The sequence below is a fragment of the Erpetoichthys calabaricus genome, chromosome 2 (assembly GCF_900747795.2).
Source record: "Erpetoichthys calabaricus chromosome 2, fErpCal1.3, whole genome shotgun sequence".
Classification (NCBI taxonomy): domain Eukaryota; kingdom Metazoa; phylum Chordata; class Cladistia; order Polypteriformes; family Polypteridae; genus Erpetoichthys; species Erpetoichthys calabaricus.
The window spans coordinates 136,235,620-136,259,762 of NC_041395.2; the positions used below are offsets into that span (position 1 = coordinate 136,235,620).

The 24,143-nt window shown below is 37.6% G+C and overlaps 1 protein-coding gene across 1 annotated transcript in view; it reads left to right on the forward strand.

The window, feature by feature from the left end:
- The first annotated feature begins 854 nt into the window (after positions 1 to 854).
- mindy4b (MINDY family member 4B) overlaps positions 855 to 24,143 on the forward strand; it is a 29,062-nt gene continuing 5,773 nt past the window's right edge. The window contains exons 1-10 of the mRNA XM_051922555.1: positions 855 to 956; positions 1,288 to 1,482; positions 2,633 to 2,752; positions 4,316 to 4,413; positions 10,932 to 11,097; positions 11,975 to 12,040; positions 13,295 to 13,365; positions 15,505 to 15,577; positions 15,670 to 15,846; positions 21,048 to 21,228. Of these exons, the coding sequence (XP_051778515.1) occupies positions 855 to 956; positions 1,288 to 1,482; positions 2,633 to 2,752; positions 4,316 to 4,413; positions 10,932 to 11,097; positions 11,975 to 12,040; positions 13,295 to 13,365; positions 15,505 to 15,577; positions 15,670 to 15,846; positions 21,048 to 21,228 (1,249 nt within the window). The remainder of the gene's footprint in view (positions 957 to 1,287; positions 1,483 to 2,632; positions 2,753 to 4,315; positions 4,414 to 10,931; positions 11,098 to 11,974; positions 12,041 to 13,294; positions 13,366 to 15,504; positions 15,578 to 15,669; positions 15,847 to 21,047; positions 21,229 to 24,143) is intronic.

Sequence of the window (24,143 nt, forward strand, 5' to 3'; positions counted from 1 at the left end):
CAGAACTGGGCCCTATTCTAATAGTGGTGGCCTCAAAATGGACAGGGTGCCAGCCAGTTTCTGTTATAATCTGTTTTGCTTTGTGCTGCTACGCATTAAGAAAATGGCTAAATAAATATTGATTTATATTATGTACTATACTATTTTTGTAAGGATGTATATACAGTACATGTATATTTGAGTATTTAAAAAAGATTTTGCTATCATTAAATATTTATTTTTCTTGATTTTACAGGTTTGAATCAAAAGACATCAACGACCAGGTATTTTCCTTGAATTCTAGAATCATTTCTTCTGTGTTCCCAACCTGGTGACTGATAGAACCAAATCACTTTTACCATGATGTTCCTGATAAAATGTGGAAAAGCAGAGCTTTACCATGTAATAAGTTATAATATTATTTCCAAAAAAGCATTTAAATTAAGACATGCTTTTTAAAAATGCAGGTAGACACACCTATTATAGCCATGGTTTAGTTTTACAAGTTCTTTTGTCCAGCTTCATAAATCTCCCAGATAAAGGCTACATGATGAACGCACTGAGTTTAAAACAAAGGTGCATCTACATATATAAACCACACAATAAAAATAATTAACTGGTCTCTTCGGAGAAGTCAATCCACAACTTGAAAGTGTGTATCAGTTCACTGGTATTCATTTCGGCATATTAGTCACATGCACTGGCTTTTAATTTTCTTGGCCACAAAATTCAATCTTCTCTTAATTGCCCGTGGCTATGACATGCTATATAGCTGGGAGGCAGGAAGAGCCGGTAATTCTAGGATAGCCTCCTGGGTCGTCACATAACCTTCCCCAAGCTTTTACTAGCCTCTGACTTTGACACCCACATCAGACATGGATCTGTGTCACGAGGTGCTACAGACAAAGAGAAGACTGGAACAGTCAAAGCTCAGCTACATTGAGATACTGCAGGAAGAAGTGAAAAAGAGCCAAGATGTGAGTAGGTGCTGAATGGTAGCTAAGAGGCAGGCAGGTCTTTGCACACTCACACCGCTCTTTCTTTACAATAACAAATATGTTTTGCTTTCAAGGAAAAATGGCAAATTTTGTATAAAGAAAGCATGTATATTTTTGTTTTTGTACAAAGTAATTATTATTTCTGCTTGTTTTTTATTGGCCGCATCTATAAAGCACAGAAAATTTTTCTTCTTTCTTAAACTGGACATGTGAGCAATACAAGATAAGTTATGAATGTAAAAAATAAGTCCTTCAATACCTCACATATTTATCCAAAGAAAGGCACCATCGTAACGACTGATACTCTTCCCTTCTTTTAATACAGAAACACCAAGAGAGCCGCAAGGGTGACGAAGACAGTGAAGAAGGGGTGGGAGGACCTCAGCCATCTGTCAGCAAGTCTCGTGGGCAGGCTTCCTTCTACAATGTCCCTTACGCAATTCCCAAGTACCTTGTTGCACCTTCAAATTTGGGCGGTGTGCCTATCACAATGGGCATGGCAGTGGTAAGTGTGGCTTGTCAGTAAGCAAATAAACCATAACCTGACCTGCTTGTGCCAAGAAAACAAAGGGTGCTACTTGAGCCCTGCATTGCTGGGTTGAATGTTGGCTGCATGTCTTGTTAAAACAATGCTCGCACGTCGGAAATATAATTTATTCATGGAATTCTTTAGCAGAGCACTGCTTGTAATTCAAGAAACACACATTGTAGGGGGCAGAAGGATATTTAATCTGATGCATGGAAACACTAAAGTTTTATTTAACTCAATAACTGCTTGGTTACTACATTACAGCCATGAATTAAATAACAAACATTTTAGAAGAATGTGAAGTGTGTGATATGGTGGCTCTGTGGTTAGCTTTTCTAGCTCATAGCTCCAGGATACTGGGTTCAAATACCAGCCACATCACTGTGTCTAGTTGCATATTCTCCCCATATTAGAATGAATTTTTCACTTTAGTTTGTCCCCACATTCTAAAGATGTGTGTTTAGTTTAATTGACAACTCTAAATTGACCCCAAGTGAGTGAGGTTTTGTAAGTGAGTGTCTCAACTGATAAACGCCTGCCCTGTGGTTACTGCATTTTCCATGCTTCCAAGATGGGCTCCAGCCCTCGTGACCCTGTACTGGTTTAAAAAATGATGGATGATCTATCAATATGGAAAAGCATTTTGTTTCAGAAGGGAACATAAGGAATTTACCCAGGTAACCTACTGGAGAGACATAAGACTACACCCTTGCGAATGTAAGCAATGCTTTGTAGCCAGATGCAGTAGTTCTTACTTAAACTTGACATTGAATTTTTTTTAACTCAAGTAAACCTACATTACTGTTCCTTCTGTGTCATTTCAATGGTTAGCATATGAATATGTTAAAGGTAAACAGCACAGTTAAGTTAAACATCTGGCAACGATTATTAATAACAGAAAATAATCCTTTCATTGCTACCCATTGTTATACATCTAAGCAAATCTACTGCTTTGTTTTGAGGACTCTGTTCTTTTAAATACCTGCATAGACTTATCTTGCTCTCTACAATGAATATTCAACCTCCAATGAAAGGTAATGATCATTATGAATCAGAATGTGATAAGTTTTAATGGAGTTTTCTCTCATTTTATCATTTCTTTATTACTTAAATACCTGTTTTACAGGAACTACGAAATATCCTTTTTGGAAGCACATTCCACATTTTTAATTTCGAATGGAAGAAATCACACTTCAAGTTTCGGGAACCTTACTCTGAATTATCATATGCATTGGAGGCAGAAAGGGTAAGTCTTTCTCCTAAAAATCTGAACAAGGGCATAAGAAAATAAGAAATTCTTCTAGCATCTCCTTTCAGTCAGTATTGCAGAAAAAATTAATTTAAAAGCAAAACAAATCATAAAATATTTCAAAAAGTCTCTTAGCAGTAATAAATATTGTAATTGCTTACATGTAGTGTCATTTCAATGTACTTATTTCATAATAATAGCAACTTCACTAGGAGTAGTGCAACTCCATACAGATTGTACAAAACTTTATTGATAATAATCCAAATGTATTATTAGAAAAAAAAGGATTCTAAGCATCAGTTAGTCAACAGATATGAAAACTCCAACTACTGTATCTGAATGGTAATTCACAATAGACAAATTATTACAATGAAATCCAGCTCCCAATATGATTTGAGCTATCAGACACCAGTGCTAACCACTGTGCCACCGTGCCTCTCTGAGATAAAAACTGTCATGTCATGTAATTTTCTAATTTGCGTAACCCAGACCATGGTCAGGGTGGCAGGGCCTATCCCAGCTAGCATAGGGTGCAAGGCAGGAACAAATCCTGGACAGGGCCCCATACCATTGCTGGGTGTCCATACACACACACACACACACACTCATACACACAGGGGCCAGTTTAGCATTGCCAAATCATCTAACATGCATGTCTTTGGACAGTGGGAGGAAAACAGGCAGCAGTCTTTGTGTAGAAGTGGTAGTGCTGCTGCCTCACAGTTAGGAGACCTGGGTTCGCTTCCCGGGTCCTCCCTGCGTGGAGTTTGCATGTTCTCCCCGTGTCTGCGTGGGTTTTCTCCGGGTGCTCTTGTTTCCTCCCACAGTCCAAAGACATGCAGGTTAGGTGCATTGGCGATCCTAAATTGTCCCTAGTGTGTGCCTGGTGTGGGTGTGTGTGCCCTGCGGTGGGCTGGCAACCTGTCCGGGGTTTGTTTCCTGCCTTGCGCCCTGTGTTGGCTGGGATTGGCTCCAGCAGACCCCCGTGACCCTGTAGTTAGGATATAGCAAGTTGGATAATGGATGGATTTAAGAAGAAAGCAATTTTTTAAAATAATTTTAACATGCAAATGATGCATGGATCTGCTTACTGCTTACTTTCAGCAACAATGACAAATGTTTTTAAGATGAAGCAGGTTTTATGGTACCTCAATAATCTTCATGAAGGCAAAAATTACATCTAAGATTATAACACTATAATATATTATGTGATTTTTCTTAGAGAACACAAACAACCCCATGTTTTAGTCATCATTGTCTGCACTGCTTAAACCTATATACCTTGTTTTCTATACTGCTTAATATCAATCTGCAGCAGGCCCAATTTAGGGTCAAAGGAATTCATCCTACAGCCTAGCACTGTCTGCACCAGTAGGGGATTGCGAAAAACAGTCTTTAAGACCTACTATCATGTATCTATCCATTATATTATTCATACTCAAAACACATCACTTTTGAGAACTACTGAAAGATATTTCATGTAAGCATATTCTGCAAGATTCACTGTGAAAATCCTGATATCAATGTGTAATATGGCTATTTTTTTTTTTATAATTTAAGGGAGGATCTCGTGCCATTCAGATGGTTGTGCAAGCAAATATTATCAAGTACCTGCTATTCACCAGAAACAATGTCATGGAAAACACCAATTTACAAAGGTACAGGATGTTTTAATAGTGTGAGACACTAGCAGGCAATAAAGAGCAGTATTTTGACACAAACACTCTGCAGCAAAGTCAAATCAATTCTTCAAATGCTGCAGCTAGTGGAGCTCTTGGCTCAGAATTGGTATATAAAACATCGATAAAATTTAATAATAAATAGAATGGTATGTTTCCAGTAAGTGATGCAAATATAACTAATGGGAGCTGTTTGGGAATAGTATTTGGTCAAATAAATCAAGACTAGCTGTGCTACCTGTCAACAGACAATCTCAACTTGCTGTGCACACCATCTATTGGAATGTAGTTTGTAATGCAAGTAGCAATACAATTCCTTGCATTTTTCATTCCAACGGATGGTACATCACAAACATTAGCACTGCTTTTACAAATTCCATACTAAATGACATATAACAGAGAAAACCAGGCAAACACACAGATTCCCAGACAAACACACAGACACTTGTCCTTTTATTAAGGTGGATGATGACTTCAATATGAAAAAATGTCTTTTTCATGAAATTCTGCATCCAACAAATGTTTGATACAGTATATCAATATTTATTTCATTATTAGAGTGGTGAAGACTGAATGGATTAATATTAGACAAATGTATGGTCAAAAAGATCACCATGCCGGAATATTTAATACAGTCATTGTCAAACAATACTAGTGAGTATTAGGAGTTGAGGCTGATTTTTTTCTTTTTTACTTTTAATGTTCATAAGTTCTCATCAATACCCAAACCATCAAAACTCTAATTTTCATAAGCAGGTAACTATTATAATTACAGTATGTACAGTATTTGTTTTTTATTTGTTTTTTCACATTATGTAAATGTTGTAATTTTCCCCTGATCCCTTCTTTGTTCTCTCTTTATGGTCATTATAAAATTTGTAGTTTTACTCAGTCCCTTTTACCCCTTAACTATAATTTGGTTCTTCTGGAATAACCTGAAATTGCCTGCATATGTCATTTGTTTTCCGCAGTTCTGCGTGTGGGTGTTAGCTTTTTCTCACTCTTTGTGATGAAAAAGTGTTCATGGCAGTGTCTGGTTTTTAAAATAAAAACAGTGTGCTCAGGTTCTGTGGCTGTGGATGGCATGATAGTGTAGCCATGTGTCCCCAGGGTGTTTAATGGTGAAATTGGTAACTGCATTCATGTGCAGATGCAGTCGGTTCATCCAGATTCTCCATTGACACTCCATGGGGCACAATCAAAGCACCTGCACTCCCAAATAGTTTAAAAAGACAGAGGTGGTTAGATTGGGGGGTGAAATGTTTGAGAAAGTGTTGGGAGCATTAGCCAATGTGGTGGAAGGAAGGCAGAGTGGTTGATGGCCATGCAGAGGGGCAAGAGGTACAGTGCTCTGGGGTGTGTCATTTCCAGTAAGCATTCCAAAGTAGCCAGAGCAATGGAGATCTCCAGTGGTCCTGCTAGACTGATGTCAGGCAACAGGACAATGGAGGTCTGTCTCCTAGTATCCTAGACAGGTACTGCCTAAGGTGGCTGGAATGAGATCCAGGAAAAAGATCCACAGCTATCTGCGTCTCAGCCCGGCTGCAATACCCAAGAAGGATATGCTGGTGGGACCGCAGGAGGAAGACACGCTGGACTGTTACATAAAGAAGGGACAGATGTAAAATTGGGAGGCAAACAAGGATCATAGTAGGCCAAGGGGAGTCTGCTGCTGTGGAGCAGACCAGAAATATGGTTTGAAAAATCTGCACTGAGGCTTGTTGATTAAATGAATGGTTCCTGACTGTGATTTTAACCTCATATTTTAAACTTGTTTTTGGAAGAATTTTTTCTTTGTTTATTTTAGCTTTCATAATGAACACTGTTTTTATTGGGATCATTAATAGACGCATTCTATAAAGGACCGCTCTGCACTTTATTTTTAAAACACTGGAATAATAAAAGCAGTAAGCACTTTTTGCATCGTACACTTGGCTGTTTGTGTTCTCATTGCCTAACTCATCTCAGTTATGATTATCGACACTTCAAGAAAGTATACCAGCTACAGCCAACTTGGACCATCACACTCAAGTTATTTGATTTCCCTTTTCTAGTTTTCCTCTTTAAAGACTTTTTGTCTTTAAACTATTTTTGTTTGGATTTTTTGTTTTCTTTGAGCTTGACAATTGTTTTCTTGTTAGGATATTTTTTTTGATCAGCACTAGTGATGAGTGAAATAGAATTATGATTCACATGCAGTTCTGCTTGTTTATTTAGTATTTAGTTTTGACATTTAATTTTTTTATTTGACATATACAGTATTCTTTGTGGATATTTTTACTATTGTTGAAATTTAGATTTTTTTTTTTTGCTGGATATTTAGTTAGTTTTATTCTTGTTTTTTATTAGATCCAGGTGTTTGGAGCAGTTCTCCCTCTCCTTTGTGGGTCTTACCTTTTTAGGTCTTAGACCTTTTTGGAGTTTTTAGACCGTTGGCCCTCTTTTGTACATTGTATTCACAGAATCACAACAGTAGCTAGGCACTGTCACAAAGGTCTTTCAAAGGGCAATAGGCATTCAAAGTCGTTCCTTTAAAAGACTCAGTGGAATGAAAGATCACAGACACCTGCATTTAATTTTGAGTCACAGAAGTCACGTACTTGCTTTCTAACAATAGTTTAGCTTCAGGAAAGTTTACTTTATGGAGGTAAAGAAAGCATTGAGTCAGAAGAGGTAAATAACTTAATGAGCATAAAGGGATGGCAAGGAATTTCAGACCCAAAGAGCTTCAGAGGTAGGAAGACCCACAACCCACAAGGGGGCAGTGGAATACCTAAATGTATTAATTTGGTGGTGGACTACCTATAGATATTTAACAACATGCGCTAGGATTGTTTAACAATTGTTTCACATTGATATTTGGAAGGAAATAAAAGTTGTGAAATTGTATAAGCTTATTGAAACAATACCATGGTGAATGTGTGCCATAATTAAATCATAAGGTGGTCCAACAAAATATGAGTGTGTGACTTATAGATGGGTCAAAAATTTGTTATCGAGTTAAGTTCAGAATCTATTTCTATTATGTTTAAAAATGTCAAAAAAGTTGATTTTGGCACAGTTTATGTATCAGTGTGTGTGTGTGTAAAATTAAAATAGAATTTAATGTCTTAAAATTGCAATTTTCATCAAAAAATTATGCATTTTTTTGCGTTGTGCATTTCCCCTGTATGACAACATTCTAGCAAAGATACAAAAATTTAGAATGTGTTGTTTCTAAGATATCCACCCTAAATACTGTGACATTTATGCATCAATAACTTCTGAAAAATATTGCCTATCTTTTTCAAATAAGTTGCATCATATTTGCCTTGTTACAGGCCTGCTGTTTTTGATCCAGTTTGGTCCAATACTTAGAGTGCAAAAATAAAATCTAAGCAAGTGAAAAGTCGCTTATCAAGCCATTAAATCTTGTTTCCCTTATTATAAGATTTATTGACTTATCAAAAAATTTGTCTTTAAATTAAATAGGTTATTTTAGAGAATCTTTAAATTAAATAGGTTATTTTAGGAAGTCTTCTCAAGTAAAGTTTTCTTACCCAATTGTGAGATTCTTTGTTTGATAAATAAAAATAAACCAACTCCCTTTCAAGTTGTTTTTTCTACTTTTTGCACATGCATTTTTTGCAGTGTATCCTCATATCCTTCAAAAATGGTTTGGCATACAGTATGTCCAACGATAACTGCTGTAGAAATGATTTAGTTTCACTGGGATTTTTACTGTCTGCTCCATTTAATAATTGGAGCAGGGCTACTGATTTGCAAAATTTTTTCATGAGTAGTTCTTGAGGCACATAATTTATTTGAATATACATGTACACACTCTTAGGCACACACAAGCACACAAACACACACACACTCTGACTTACACGCTCAAAGAAATTTGTAAGTGAAGTGAAGCTGACAGCTTGTTTTCCCAACCAGAGCACATGGTGGATGATGAAGAAAAAAGAAATGAACACACACAAACCATCACACACCCTACAATAGATCTGTAAAGGTTCAACATGGCAGAGGTTTTAGGCCACCCCTGTACCAATCTGTCTATCTTTGCAGCTTGTTTACTTAATTTGACCCAATGCAGATCAATGCAATGCAGTTCAGATTCAAATTAAATATTATTTATGTTGTTCACTTCATTCACTCTCCTGTTCATTGTACTCTACATTTATTTGTGTATATAATAATTATTATATCCTCTGTTGAGTGATTTCCTGTGGTATCACTAAACTGTCATTTACATCCATCCATCCATCCATCCATTTTCCAACCCGCTGAATCTGAACACAGGGTCACGGGGGTCTGCTGGAGCCAATCCCAGCCTACACAGGGCACAAGGCAGGAACCAATCCTGGGCAGGGTGCCAACCCACTGCAGGACACACACAAACACACCCACACACCAAGCACATACTACATTTACATGGACGTACTTTATGGGCCACTCCATTCTCTCTTTCCTCATTTTTGTGGAATGATTAGCACTGCTGCCTCTCAGCTCCAGAGTCCTGGGTTCACATCCTGGTCTGCCCACTACTTTTTCTGGAGTACTGTATGTATGTTTTCCCCATATCATTCATGGTTTTTCAGTTTCCTTACCACATCCAATGGACCAGCAGGTTAGCTTACCTGATGTTTCCAAAGTGACCCTACGTGAGTAAGTGAGTGTCTGTGTGCATGAGTGTGCCACGTGTGAGGCTGGTGTTCTGTCCAGGGCTGGTTTCTGCCTTGCACACAGTGCTGCCAGGACAGGCTGCAGGCTCTAAAATCCTGAATTGGATTAAGCACATTTGAAAATAGATTGGCGAATATATTTTATGGACTGCAGTTCTTTGGAAACTTCTTATGAAAAATGAGCATTGTTTATAGCATATCAGTTTGTAACAGTAGCCTTTGCATATTCAGATGACATTATGAAGGTGAGGAAGTACGAGATTGAAGTTTAGGAGAACATTGTCTTAATTTAAAGCCAGAAGCATTCATATGTAAACCTTTACTTGATGGAAATGTATTCTGGCTCTTCACAGACCATTAATTGAAAAGCTAAGGCCTACAGGAACATGTATAAACCATAAAGAAATATCAAAGCAGCAAGCGAAAGAATAGGTTAGAGGATGGCTGACAGCAAGTACCAGGGGGAAACAAATTACAGTAATCTACTGTAAATGTTAAAAATAACAAAAAAAATCTTCTTATGAACCAAACCATTATTGCAGCAATCCATATTACATACAAAGTGTTTGGATAGCTGAGAGAGCTTACTGTAACATCTGCCTAGATATTATAGTTTCTTAAGTGTTCAAAAACTGAGAGGAAAAAAATAAGAATAATTTCAATTTGCCTTAGGTTATTGTAATATTAGCTACATGTACTGTACATGTATGTCTAGATAGCTAAGTATTGCTGAGAGCCACCACTCTGAACAGAAAGAGGTAGAAATCTGTTTAGCCAGATTTTAAAGTAGTAGTGTATTAAAATGGGTATGCAAATGTATTCTTCTTTAAGGTGGAGGAAAGTTAATTGTCCCTTGTTTTTCCTTACTATCACACAGTTGATCATTGATATTACTAGAAAAGTCTTGAAAATATACTATAAAAATATCTAGTCTGTAACCTTCTAGTTCACTTGCACATGCTTATTTAAATTTGAGGGCTTAGTGAAGAAGCCATCGGAAATATTTCTATCACACCCACATTGATCCAATGTGTATCCTGTATATATATATATATATATATATAATGTGTACAGTGTAATCTGTATGGGACAAATAAAGTTTGATTTGATTTGATTCTATACAGCCGCACAAAGTCCAGTTTACAGGTACAGGTATTCTTTTATCCCTTTTTGGGTAGTTTAGGTTTACAACAGGTTCATGTTCTACATATTAATGTAGTTCCCCTAAAGATACAATACTCAATCTTTATGAACAAGTAAGTAAAGTCAAAGCCTTCTGGTGACTTCTTTAAACATATGGTATTCCAATTACTCTTCCCCTTTTTGTTAGGGCCTTGTAGAGACCTGACCTTTCTCTGCAATGTATCATTTCGGCCCTGTCCTGACCATCCTTCTACAGTACATATGATGAAGCCTACCATATAATTTTTTTTACTTATTAAACAATAGACCTCTGCCATTTTGTGCTCATTGGCTAAATTTATTAAGGAAATATCTATTTTCTAATGTCATGAATAACTACATTTGTCATTTAGTCTTGCGCTGAATTTCTGCATTTTGTAAATTTTCAAATATTATTTGTATACATCTTTGGAATTCTTTAATAACTACTGACAAAGGAAGCAACTGGCTATTTTTACTTGTCTTGAGTGCGGTACATCCCCATATTGGTTTAATCAGTTTTTCATATCTATGCATGAGTGAAATTTAAACAGTAACTTCTATCAGGGACCTATTGCCTAGTTTCAGTACCTTATCATGCTGTGTTGACTCTGGTGCCATTAGATCCAAATGTTTTGAGATTAATTTAATGCTTTGTTACAGATTATGTGAGATAAGCCAGAAAGATCAAGAAAAGTCTTTGGCTTCAGCACTGACTGATATTCTGTGGGCAGCAGGGGAATGCCAACAAGCAATCATCTGCCTTGTGACCAATGACTCCTACTTCAGTCCAAACAAAGACTACAAAACAGATAATTTCACGGAACGAGTAAGACCAGTCACCTGTAAATCAGTGCCACTTCTATACTTCTGATCTTGCTGTTATTATATTTTTTACAAAAGCTGTATAAAGCAATTGCTTTGAAGACACTTGCATTCAAAGTGTGGAACCCACTGACCATAGCAAAGTGGGGAAAGCTCTTTACTTTGAACTATGATTTGTTTTCTAGTTCTACAATTCCTCTTAATCTAAACTTGCCTTCTCCATTATAACTTATTCTGCCCAATATGAACTGAGCATGTGTACAGTATTTACAGTATTCTAACAGATGGTCACACGATAGAAAAAGAGAAGAAATGGTAGTTGAGTTGCATAGTTGCCTGGTTCACAGAGGACAGTAGCACAGTAAGTATCTCAGCAAATAAGGGGGGCACACCAGACACCTCTGACATATGTGCATTATGGTAGTAGTTCTGCTTTATACATTTGATTTACACAGGGTCTATCAAGAAATACATGCATATCCAATCAATACCTTAGCTTTATAATATAACAGAGCTTATTACACTTTCTACTTAAATAATTATCAAAATATTCAAGTAATTCTAAAGCAAACACAAAAGCATTAACTGGCCAAAGACAATTTTCAGTAGAAAAGCACTAAGCATTTTTAGCATAAAAGGCTGTTTCAGCATCGAAAGGAATAAAGTATCTTGTACAAGTCCACTTTTTAAACATTACAAGAAAAGTTCTTCTCTTTCCAGAAAAGTTCTGCTCCTTCATCCAGCAAACACCCTATCATAGTTATGAATTTCAGAGCATTTAGTCCCCTGTAGATATATTGCTGTTCATAGTACTTTAAGGAATACCTTTATAATAAATTGCACAAATGCTGAAACAACTTGGATGGATTTGTCTTTTTCAGATTCAGCTGTTTACATTTCAAGACAAAGAGGACACATGGAAATTCATTTATGGAAACATACAATGTGTAAGTAAATAAACCAAACCCGATCTTGAAACAGCAAAGTATGGAGTGTACAAATATTTTAAAACAAAGTCATTAAAAGATTTGAGCTACTGGAAATATCAAGAAAAAAAACAAGAAATGATAAATTTACCACATACTGGCTTGTTTCATAGCAGTCTTTCTTGTAAATGAAAGTTGGAAACTACAGGTACTGAGAGAAAAAGAAAGACGCTGTACTGTCTCTGAGCCTTCTGTGTATGCTGAGAAATGAATCACTCCATGTTGTGGAGTACCTGAAAGCCAGCTCTGAGTACCCCTTGAGCTGCTGGCTTTCAGAATTCAGACTGCAGAGCTCCTTAACCTGTCAAGTGGAGTGAGCCTGGCAGCTCTGAATAGAAATCTCATTTCTACTACCCTTGATTTTGTTTTTCCTGGTCAGTAGCCTAATCTCATTACCTTAAGCAAGTTCTAAGGATCACTGGCGCAAAGTTGCAAGATGAAGATTCCCAGGACAATTTTTGCCATTAATTGGAGAATCTACATGTAGCTTAAAAAGCTACAGCTAAGCCATTAATAAAGAATAGCGCAATCATCATGATCATGACTCCCTTGAACTGTTTGGCAGTTAAATATATAGATTTACATTTTTAACTCTATTTATTGTTTGTGAAGTGTGATATTTTAATTACATTTTATTTAAAAGTCTTACTTTCTGAGGTAGTTGCCATTAAGGGTGTTTAGGAATATGTAGAACAGCCTCTGTGAACCTTTTATAGGCTTATGTACTGAGTGAATAGCTTTATGCATGCAAAAAATAAACTAAAATGAACTTAACATATAAAGGTGGAGTGCAGGTGAATGCTGGTAATGGAAGCAACAAGTCACCATCACGAATCAACAGGGTCAATCATCTAATGGAACAGTGTCTGGCAAATAAGAATTTATTGTGGAAAAGGCAAATCAACATTTAAGTAATGCATATTTTGCTACCTTTAGTTCTGTTTTATTTGCCATTTGAGGAAGACACTACTGATTCTCTATGCTGATATTTGTATTTGCTCACCACTCACCGGATTTTGCCCTCATTTAGCATATTACAGTTGATTAGGTTACGGTATTACCACCACACCACCTCTGTTGCAGTATTGGAGTATACCATAAAATACAATGTTTACAGCTAAATGTAAGAGGATTTAAAAATTGATGTATGGAAAAATTCAAATTCAGTAAGTACAGATCTGCCTAAAAAAAACTTTGCTTATATCTTTCAATCAGTTTAAAGACGAGGGAAGCCATGGAGTGATTTTATTTCTGTACAGTCTCATTTTCTCAAGGACTATAGACAGGTAAGTCCCAGCTACTTCTATTCTGTAACTAATCTCAAGTAGTCCATAAGCTTGAAGTGATCTACAAAGTAAGAGTAGAGAAAAGCAAAATTCAATTTGCTGAGATTGTATAATTTATTTTACTATTTTTTATCAATATCTTACATTATGGAGCAGCAATTACTTATATTTAGCTCTATTGAATGTGTTTCTTTCACTTGTCATGAAAAGCTTAACATGAATAACTGAAAGTAGTCTCATCATTTTTTTTTTTTTTTATAAGAAGTACAATTCACCTCTAAGGTACTTTTTGTATTGGTGTACAAGTTAATACTGAAAAGGCCTAAATTGTTAGCCTTGATTTACATATACACCCCATAAAACCTCTTAACATTCAGTCATCACTCATTCTCATCACAGATGGCCAATGGCCATGGCTGGCAACCTCAGCATTGGCTGAGATGGACTATCTCAGCATCAGTTCCTTAACAAGGTCTCTCTGCTCGTAAGCTGCACTCCTGTCTGTAAGGTTATATCCTTCAGCACCGAAATCGTTACCCCAGAAAGAGCAACATTTTCAATCTAGCTTAGCAAAGGTCAAGAGCCAGTTCAAGAGCTGCACTGCTGCTGGGATACGTACAGTATATCCTTTGACTCCCACAATGTTACCTTTGAAAGGGCCAAACAAATAACAAATCACTTACGAGTGCAGCTCACAATTATCCACTCTTCACTTGGGGCATATGATATCAATAAACATGGCCATTTCAGTGAGATAATATTCAAACTTTAATTTAATCACTACTTGCATCTATTTGCACAGAAACCAGGCATCAAATATTGAGGTCTAAAGTAGAAGAATCCAATACAACCAGAGAGTTTCGCTTCAGTATAATCAAGAGAGAGATGTCCATGTAAATTATAAAGTTCAATCTTCTTAATCCAACTAAGGTGTTCTTTAGAAGTACGCGCCTTCATGGCATATCCTTTGTCCTCTTCTTTGTTGGGGTGCATTTTCATTCTGTAGGTGTCACTGAACTTTCATCCACTGACAGCAAGGTTTTAAGATGCATCTTCAGAATTGCCTACACCCTTTCTCTTTTTTTATACCAAACATCGAGTTTCACATTTCTTATCTTAAAAGCTGTGGGTTATCTCTCTATATTAAAATTTATATGGCATCTGCTTCTCTGTCTGCTACATGCCAAGAGATGTGCTTTCTTTTATAATGAGGCTTGATGACTAATTTTAGTAAATTATATCAGTCACAAAATCGCATGACTGAGAATTTCCCTTGATCTGGCTACTTGTCAGCTGTAAGTAACTTTAAGCTAAATATGAGATACAGGTTAAACAACAAACTCCCCAAAAGCCCTCATTTCACATCTTCTTATGCAGCATATGCACACTGGTGAGTTTATCCCAACTTAAACATAAACAATCTGACAGAAATACGTGTTCTTAACTTTTTCATACTTTTCCCATATTGTTATTCCTGTTAATCTATTTAGCTGCTAGTTCAAAAGAACAGATCTAAAGCCCCTCTTTTCTAAAGTGGTCTCAGAGTTGTCAGTCTCTCTTGCTAGCCTTTAGCCATCGTCTCTCTCTCAGCCTCAGCACCTTCTCACCCTATTCCCCTGCTGTCAGAGCCCCTAACTGTATGTTGTCAGTGACAAACTGTCATGTGCCCTAAATTTGCTTTTCTCCAAAACATTTTGCTAAACTCCTGTTGAAATACACAAAATCACAAATATTAGTATTTTTTCCATGTGAGCTCTCTATAATAAAGTCTTCATCACACAGTTTATTCACTTAAAAGGTACACCTTATTTAATCTGTCCTAAAATAAAAACACACAAGTTAAATATTATTAGTTTTTTTTAACAAACTGAAAAAACTTACATTTTTATCCCTATCACAACCACTATAGTGTGAAAATTCCTTGGTTATGTGCATATTAGTTGCTTAGACAGAAGGTTCTCTTTGGAATAATATTTGTGATTGAATTATTGTGCAGATTCAATCAACTGAAATGTCAAACTGCAAATAACATCTTTCCTAGGAGTATTTTTGTATGATGTAATTTTAAGGAATTTTGTCATCTGTATCTATTTTTGACTAGCAGTACTTGTATATGAACTGTTTTTCTTCTTCCGAAAGGTTAAAAGAAGACCTTGACTTTACAACACCACACCTCCTAACTTTAAGTTTGGGAAATTTTGTGTGCAGACAGGTGGGGCCAAACTCAGCTTTCTGAATTTTACACTGAGTATTTGGCTTTCCAAAATTCTTACAATATTCTTTCTTCTGTACTTTTTTTTCTAGGCCCTGCTCAACCTCATGATGACCGGCAAAGCTAGTCCTAATGTCTTCAATGGTAACTTGTTATATGATGACCAAGGCAATCAGTTGCCCCATCCTCTACGTGGAGTCCTAACTCGATGTGATGTTGGTTATCTTCATTGGAATCGGGATCAGCTTGAGCAAGACAGACTTCCAAGGGTAATCAGGCATTCTTCATAATGATTATTACTAGCAAGCATGGGCTAATATGACACTGTCTTTCCTATGGTTGGTATTATGAGCCATGACAGGTGACAATATCTAACTTTCTGTATGCTGGTGGGAACTCCACAATCTTTACAAACGTTCATAGGTAAATTAGCATTGTAAAAGCTTCTTTAGGTAAATGCCCCCTTAAGTATTTCTGTCTTAATACTCATAAACTCAAGTTATGCTCTTCAGTATAGTTGACATTTTTATTTTAAGCACTCTACTGTATAGTTTACTGATTAGTTATTCTGTTTAACTTTTAATTTGTTATAATTGGAACATAAATATATGTTCTACCGACATTCAGCCTTGCAAAAGACAGAGATCCAGATAATTGAGCACCTTGTTCCAAAGGCCATATTAGTGGAGGTAAGGAGAAATGGCCTAAAGATGGTTGAATTCTGTCATTAAGGGTAAGGAAAGCCACCAAGTCAAAGAAGTATTTCTTTCTTTGAACATTATCAGAAAGGTCTCCAGACTGGACTGAGAGGTACAAGCAGGCCAAAGCAGCCCCAAGTTTGGGAGAGTTAAGAGAATGCATGGAGAATGATATTCAAGTAGCCTCATAATAGTTTTGGCAAACTATTTCACATGTTTGGTCAATGTTTGAAAAGTCAGAACCCTGTCCAGTATGTGCTCAGCATTAGTGAAGAAAAGCAAACCTTGACTAGCCATAGGTTTTGGGTAGAGCCCTAAAAAATGAGATGGAAATGATCAAAATAAGGTACATCCTTAGGAACAAGGCACACGCCTTTTGAGAATGAGACAGAGAGAAGTTTGACAATCCAACAATGTCCAAACAGGGAGCCATGAATTGAGAATACCCAATTTGGGTCATTTGGACCTGTGCTGAGAATGCTTACTGGATGCTAGGCATTATCCACTGTAATGAAATGTAGCAACAGACTCAGGCAAAATTATTTCTCAACTAACCTGGTAGCATCACAGAGTATCCTCAATATGCAATTTCTGCATGTCAACATGTGTAGAACCTTTCATTATTACATATGCATTTATCTGCTTAACACACACTTTTACTCAAAAGAGATCAAGTAAGCATCAGTCTGGGGGATGAGCAGCTCATTCCACCAGATAGCAGCTACAAAAAAGAATCTGAATTGAGATTTAATGCCACAAGAAGGTAGCATCACAAAACGGCGTTCATTAGCAGACCTGAGTGGTGACCCACTGACTACTCTGTTGATAGGCATCAAGGATTTGAACTTAATGGGTACTACTAGCGGTAGCAAATATAGTGATCTGAAAAGAGGAGCAACATGTGCCTGCCTAGGCTAGTTGAACACCAGACACGCCGCTGCATTTTGAATCCTTTGCAGTCGCTTGGTTACACATGTCAGTACTACTGGCAGAAGAGAGTTGCAGTAGTTAAGATGTGATAATAACAGAGCCTGGACTGGGAAATGTGCTGCATATTCAGTCAGATATGGTCTGATCTTGCTGATGCCATATAGAGTAGATCTGCAAAACCAAGAGACCAGAGCAACATGAATAGCACCACCCCAAGGTTGCAAACAGACTTGGTAGGTGGTAGTGATAATGAGCTGAGCTGAGCAAAGATGGATTTCTGAATAGACAGACAAGCTGAGATAATAGGAAAGACCGTCACACTAGTTTATTAGTGAACTAGTATGTGAAATAACTGCAGTATCAATAAAATGTAGAGAATTCAATTCACTTACTTAATTCAGCTTGTAAGGAAAAACAAGAACAGATGGACTTCACTTCACCAACAAAGATGCTAATTTTTTATATATATTTTTGCATTTTGTCAATGCAGACAACAGAGTGAATTTTCCACTGTACACTAGACCGATAAAAATCATGTACTGTACTGAGAGATATGTCCTCGTATTTTAAATATGTACTCTTGTATTTCTCAATCTGCAGGATATTATAACATAACTGTTTACAAATGAACAAACAGAACCATAATGTCAAGTAAAATTAGGTTTTTATAGTGTTTTTTAGGAATCCAATTCAACATTGTACTTCTGCCAATATTTTAGCTTTAATACAATATCATACATTTATTAAAGTAATAAACTATGAATTGTAAACCTCTTTCCCAATAAGTCTATAACTCTGCATACATGCTAGGACAGAATGCGAATGTCATATAAAAATTAACAAACTGGCACAGAAAGCTACATTATTAGACTATATAATATTTAAAAGTTTACACTTTAAGGTCTGTCACCTATACCACCCAGTTTACTCTTGTGGCAGAAAGCCAATAGGAATATCATTTTAAAGGTCAAAATGTGAATCCATATTCTCCTAGGTGAGAAGCACAAATAAAGCAAACACAAACAATTGACAAAAAAGACTGAAAACAAGTCATAAAAACTGTTAATCATTAGCCGACTTATCCTAAACAGTGCTTGGGTACAACCTAATGGCCATGTATGACATTTAAGAAAAACTGTACCACATTGGCAACTAAAGCGTTAACTTTGTTTCTGGAGTGTTTTGTGTCAAAGTATTCTTTTAGTTTATGGAATATGCAATTTAATTAGTACTTTTCCACCTCAATTTTTTACTGCTAACACACCTATGGAGATTTTCCTTATGTTGTTTTTTTCATAAATTAACAGTAGCAGTGGTGAATCAAACCAAAGGTTTTTCTCTAGTGTCTAGAGTTTGTGTTTCTTCGCTAATTGCAAGCAAGCCTTCCTGTTTTTCACTCAATATGTGAGAAGCTCTGATGAGCTGTGCATTCTGATGTGTCTTTTTAACAACAACACTATTATGGCGGGCGGCACGGTGGCGCAGTGGGTAGCGCTGCTGCCTCGCAGTTGGGAGACCTGGGGACCCGGGTTCGCTTCCCGGGTCCTCCCTGTGTGGAGTTTGCATGTTCTCCCCGTGTCTGCGTGGGTTTCCTCCGGGCGCTCCGGTTTCCTCCCACAGTCCAAAGACATGCAGGTTAGGTGGATTGGTGATTCTAAATTGTCCCTAGTGTGTGCTTGGTGTGTGGGTGTGTTTGTGTGTGTCCTGCGGTGGGTTGGCACCCTGCCCTGGATTGGTTCCCTGCCTTGTGCCCTGTGTTGGCTGGGATTGGCTCCAGCAGACCCCCGTGACCCTGTGTTCGGATTCAGCGGGTTGGAAAATGGATGGATGGATGGACACTATTATGGCACTTTGTGATGAATGAATTTAACCCGCGTATTATTCTACTTGATCATGGTAGTCTCTATTGCCTCCTTTCATCAATCATCTATTTTCAGCTTTAGGGCTGTTATTGGATGGATGTGGACACTCCTGGTACCATTAACACTAGCAGGGTTTGTATTCTTTGATACATTCATACATTCACCTCTGACACCATAACCATGCACATGACCATGCCACTAAACATCTTCAGTCTTGCCCATCCTTCTTGCATGCATGATAAAAAATCTCAAGAAATGTGCTAGAATCAAGGGGTTGCTGGTTTGAAGATGTTACAAGAAGTGAGACAGACTATGGAGGCAGAAGGTTAGTGAACATGTACCAGGAGACAGAGAAAGAGTAAGGCTATAATGAAAATGGAGGAATGCAATAAAGGAAGATGCAGAGAATTACATTTTGAAAGAAACAGATGTGCTTGACATAACTTCTTGGAGAATGGTGACCCACTTTGATAACATGTGTATTTAGGGAATGGACAAAAAAGAAAAGTGTGGAAGAATAGATGTTTATCATATACATTATGCGAAATAAGCTTTACAATGGATGCATCCTATTTTTACTTATGGCTGCTACACAGCTTTAGAATACAGTGTACAAATTTGGGTTGTCTGTGTGGAGTTTGCATGTCCCTCTGTGTTTTCGTTTGCTTTTTCCTTCCATATCCTAATGATATGCCAATTAGGCTGATTGGCAGCTCTAAATTGGCCTTCAGTGTGTGAGTGAGTGTGCCCTGCATAAGACTGGCATTATCCAGTGTTGGTTCCTATCTTGTACCTAATGCTGCTAGGATGGGCTTTAGCTCCCTGTAGGACTGAACTGGATTATGAGGTGCAACAGATGTTAATAAATCACATAGAATGAGTGATCTCTCCCTGAGCTGTGTGTTTGCCATGTCACAGGCGAATTGGTAACTTTAAATTGGCCTGGTACGGAGACTAGGGGTTTTTGTATGAGTGGACTGTGATCTCACCCCATTTAGGGTTGGTGCCTGCATGGTGTTGTCAGGAAAGGCTATGACCCCAACAACCCTGTACTTAATTAAACAGGTTCAAAGATGACCTGTACAAGGTGGAAAGTGAACTTCAAAAAATTTGTAAACCAATAGCTTTCTTTCTTTTTACTTAAGTTGTAGGGCCATAATTATTTTTTGTACAAGAAATACAAATATCAAGTTTGTTTCAAGGGAAATTCATTCACACGCCACTTTATTAGGTACACCATTTCAAAACTTGTTAGCACAAATATCTAATCAGCCAATCACATCACAGCAAGTCAATGCATTTAGGCATATAGACACTTTCAAGACAACCTGGTGAAGTTCACACCAAGCATCAGAATGGGGAAGAAAAGTGATTTAATTGACTTTGGACGTGGCATGGTTGTTAGTACCTGATAGGCTGGTCTGAGTATTTCAGAAACTGCAAATCTACTGGGATTTTAATGTGCAACCATATCTAGCATTTATAGAGAATGGTCCAAAAAAGGGAAAATATCCAGTGAGCAGCAGGGCTGTGCCAAACGTCAACTCCCAGCATGCCCTGTGGAAATTCATGGTGCCACAGCCACCCAGGAGGGCTGCCCTTTAATGTCACGGGGGAGGCAGTGCCTTGCAGATGCCCTCTCCCTCGGTCCTTCCATCCAGCTGGCATCCCGGCCAGGTAATGGCCATGGCCACCCGTCACAACAGATAGATAGATAGATAGATAGATAGATAGATAGATAGATAGATAGATAGATAGATAGATAGATAGATAGATAGATAGATAGATAGATAGATAGATAGATAGATAGATAGATAAGCCATCAAAGGTATTAAAAGGATCCAGGTGTAAAGAGAAACAATTCTGTTCTGTTTAAAACACTTTGAGTTGCCTTTCACACAAAGCAGCTCATGCTAGAAACTCCAGTAATCCACCGCAATGTCTTCTTTACTCTTGTTCTGTTCTGTGGTTTCTCCTCAGGTTGGCAGCATGCTGAAGACACCTAAGCTACCCATCTGGCTGTGTAATATCAATGGCACCTACAGCGTCCTCTTCAGCACCAACTGTTCCCTCCTGTCTGACTGGAAGATGGAGCACTTGTTTGAACTTTACTTTTACAATGGGCAACCATCGCAGAAGAAAACAGTCGTTCTCACCATAGGTAAACTCAGAGATACTCTATACCGTGAAATTGTGTGGCTTCTTACTTCTCAAAGGTTACTGAACTGAATACATAGCACTGTCATGTTAAAAAAACAACAATAACAATAAGAATTCATTATAAAAAACACTGAACTTTGGTTTTAAGGGATGAAAGCAGCAAATCCTGCCCCTTTTGTCTGCTGGTTTTCATTCACATGTATTAACAATCAAACAGTTTTTTAATGAAGTAATAATTTTGCTGGGATGATTTAAACATCCATATTGGAGTGAAGGATTTTCATCCAGTAGTTGAGCTTATTCGTACCCCCTATTACCACAGTGCTAGACTTCATGACATGATGTAGTTGCAAGAATGAAATGTTTTATGACTTGAACATAATATTGAGGTCAGGAAAGCTTAGAAGGGTTGAATTGTTAACAATATGACTTTGGCGTCCTTATTTTGAACTCTGATTAGTCTGTCACAGGCAACATGTACTCAAGTCACCACACAGTGTTAATTTCAAATGAATTTAAAAATATGATGAAAGGAACAGCTTAATGTCAAGTGTGGCTTGTAATGATTATCCAAGAAAGATAGCAAGCATGTATTTCTGATCACAAGGGAGGAAAACGCAGACAAGCAGAGAGAGGAATTAGATCAACCAAAGCTACTCTCCAGTGCTGTCTGGTGTAAGAAGAAGGAGACTGACTAGTATAAATAGGAATAGGGCATTTATTTTATTAATCATTTTACTTTCTACACTTAAGATAGACTGTAAAACTTTATATCTGTTGTGGCCACAAGGAGGCACCACTGCGCCTCAAGCCCAAGACGCGGTAATAATACACCACGTTACTGGAATAAAATAAAGGATTTTTATTCTCCCAAACACTTCTTCACAATCTCCTATCCAGAAGCAGCCACAATAAATCCAATAATTATACAAAAACCAAACAATTCTTCTTCCTCTCTACCTCCACTGAGTGTTGCCCGCTGCCTCCTGACTCTGACTCATTGATGTAAGGCAACAGGCTCCCTTTTAAGCAAAACCCAGAAATATTTCCGGTGCTATGCTGTGTCTTCCTGGAAGCACTTCCGGGCCATAAAGAAAGTAGGGAGGTCCTCCTGCGACAGCACCCTCTATCAGTACCCAGGGACCACAATAGGGCTGCACTTTCAGGCTCCAGCACCCAAGCACCAGCAGGTATCCTGACTGGGTTGCCATATGGGGACCACTGCCACCATGATGGATGGAACAGCTCCAGATTGTCGGCTTCTGCTGGTCCATCCATTATATCATGCCAGCCAGACATAGTTATTTTTCTCTCCCACTGGCCACTCCATCTGTCATTTGTCTCTGGCGTCCCATCCAGGTAAGAAACCATTCTCCTACCCAGCCGGGACACCCGTTCTCATCCTACACTGTGAAACTTGCTACGACACATTGCAGTTGACCAATTGTTTTAGTTTATACTAGATGCTTTTAAATAGCATTGTTTCTACATATTGGTCTCTTGCCTGCATACATGCAGACATGATTCTTCACACCAGACAGCACCACATTTATTGTCACATTTATGGTAAAATACACATATCAAAAATCTGGTTATGACCCTATACTACTGTAAGATGAGTGGGACTCACCAAGCTTGTTATTAGATTAGTCTCCTCTAGCACCTAAAGCTTAACACACACAAGGATCCTGTCCACAAAAGTAGGTACAAGTAATTCCTCCACTGCCAGTCACTTTTTAGTACTTCATTACCTTTGGCGTGAACAACATACAGATGTCCCCAGATATAACTCAGACCTAAATGTTACTTTGGTACTCAGAAATATCCTAGACAAGTGAAGGCTGATATACAGCCACGCTTTGGTTATGTGCCACTAACCAACCAACAATGTCTTATTTCTACTGCACTGTTCCTCTATTCATGAGCTGCTCTCCTCAGCCTGAAAACCCTGTAGTAAAAGGAATTATGGCAATCTTCCTTTCACCAGGTTCCCTCTATTTACTTTTTTACTTGACTCACTCTAGATATAAAGACAAAGTACAGAAATGCAAAAGCAAAAAGGTATTTATTGAGGTAGAATAATACCAATAGAAGAAAGCATAATAGAAAACATAAATGGATGGCTAAATAGATGTAAATTGTCCTAGAAAGCTTGCTGAAAATCGGCACCAATGTCAGATGTGGATGTTGACCTGGGAGGCTTTTAGATGCAGCAGGCAGGCTGATCCATGAATTGCTTACTCCTATATCCAGATGAAATGATATTTGTCTCCATTTTTTTTACTATTTTAAAATTATTTTTTATTATTTTAACTTATACATTGTCTGACCATTTTAAAGCTAAAACCACCATAAGTTATTTAGATAACAAGACTGATACATTAAGGTTATAAATTGGTTAATTATTTGCCACAAGAAAGAAAGAATGAAAATGTAGATAGATAATTTACTTTCAAGGTGAATTGCCTTTGTTAATAAGTTAGGTCGTTTATTGTTCATCACAGTTCATTTGAGCAAAATTATAAACTTAATATAGGCAGTCAGCAGTTTGGAAAAAAATATGATTTTTATCTTCCAGGACAGGCCCTGACAGGCAATGATCAGGACAAAGATCAGTTAATAAAAAGCATTCCAATATCAAAACACACTACAGATAAATAAAAAGTCTGAAACCCCCAAGTAACTAGAGATGCCTAGTCAATGTCTGCACAAGCACTATAAGCCAGAAACCATGTGAAATATTCATACTAATGAGGCTCAAACATCTTCATGTAATGGCCAAGAAACTTCAAACACAAAGCAATGGCAAGGAGAGGGTACAGCCAAGGACATGGTAAAGTGTAATGCGTTTCAGTGCCCTCCCTTTAAGGTGAAGCTTTCAGGCATATTCTACCTGTTCACTATTGTGTGTAACGG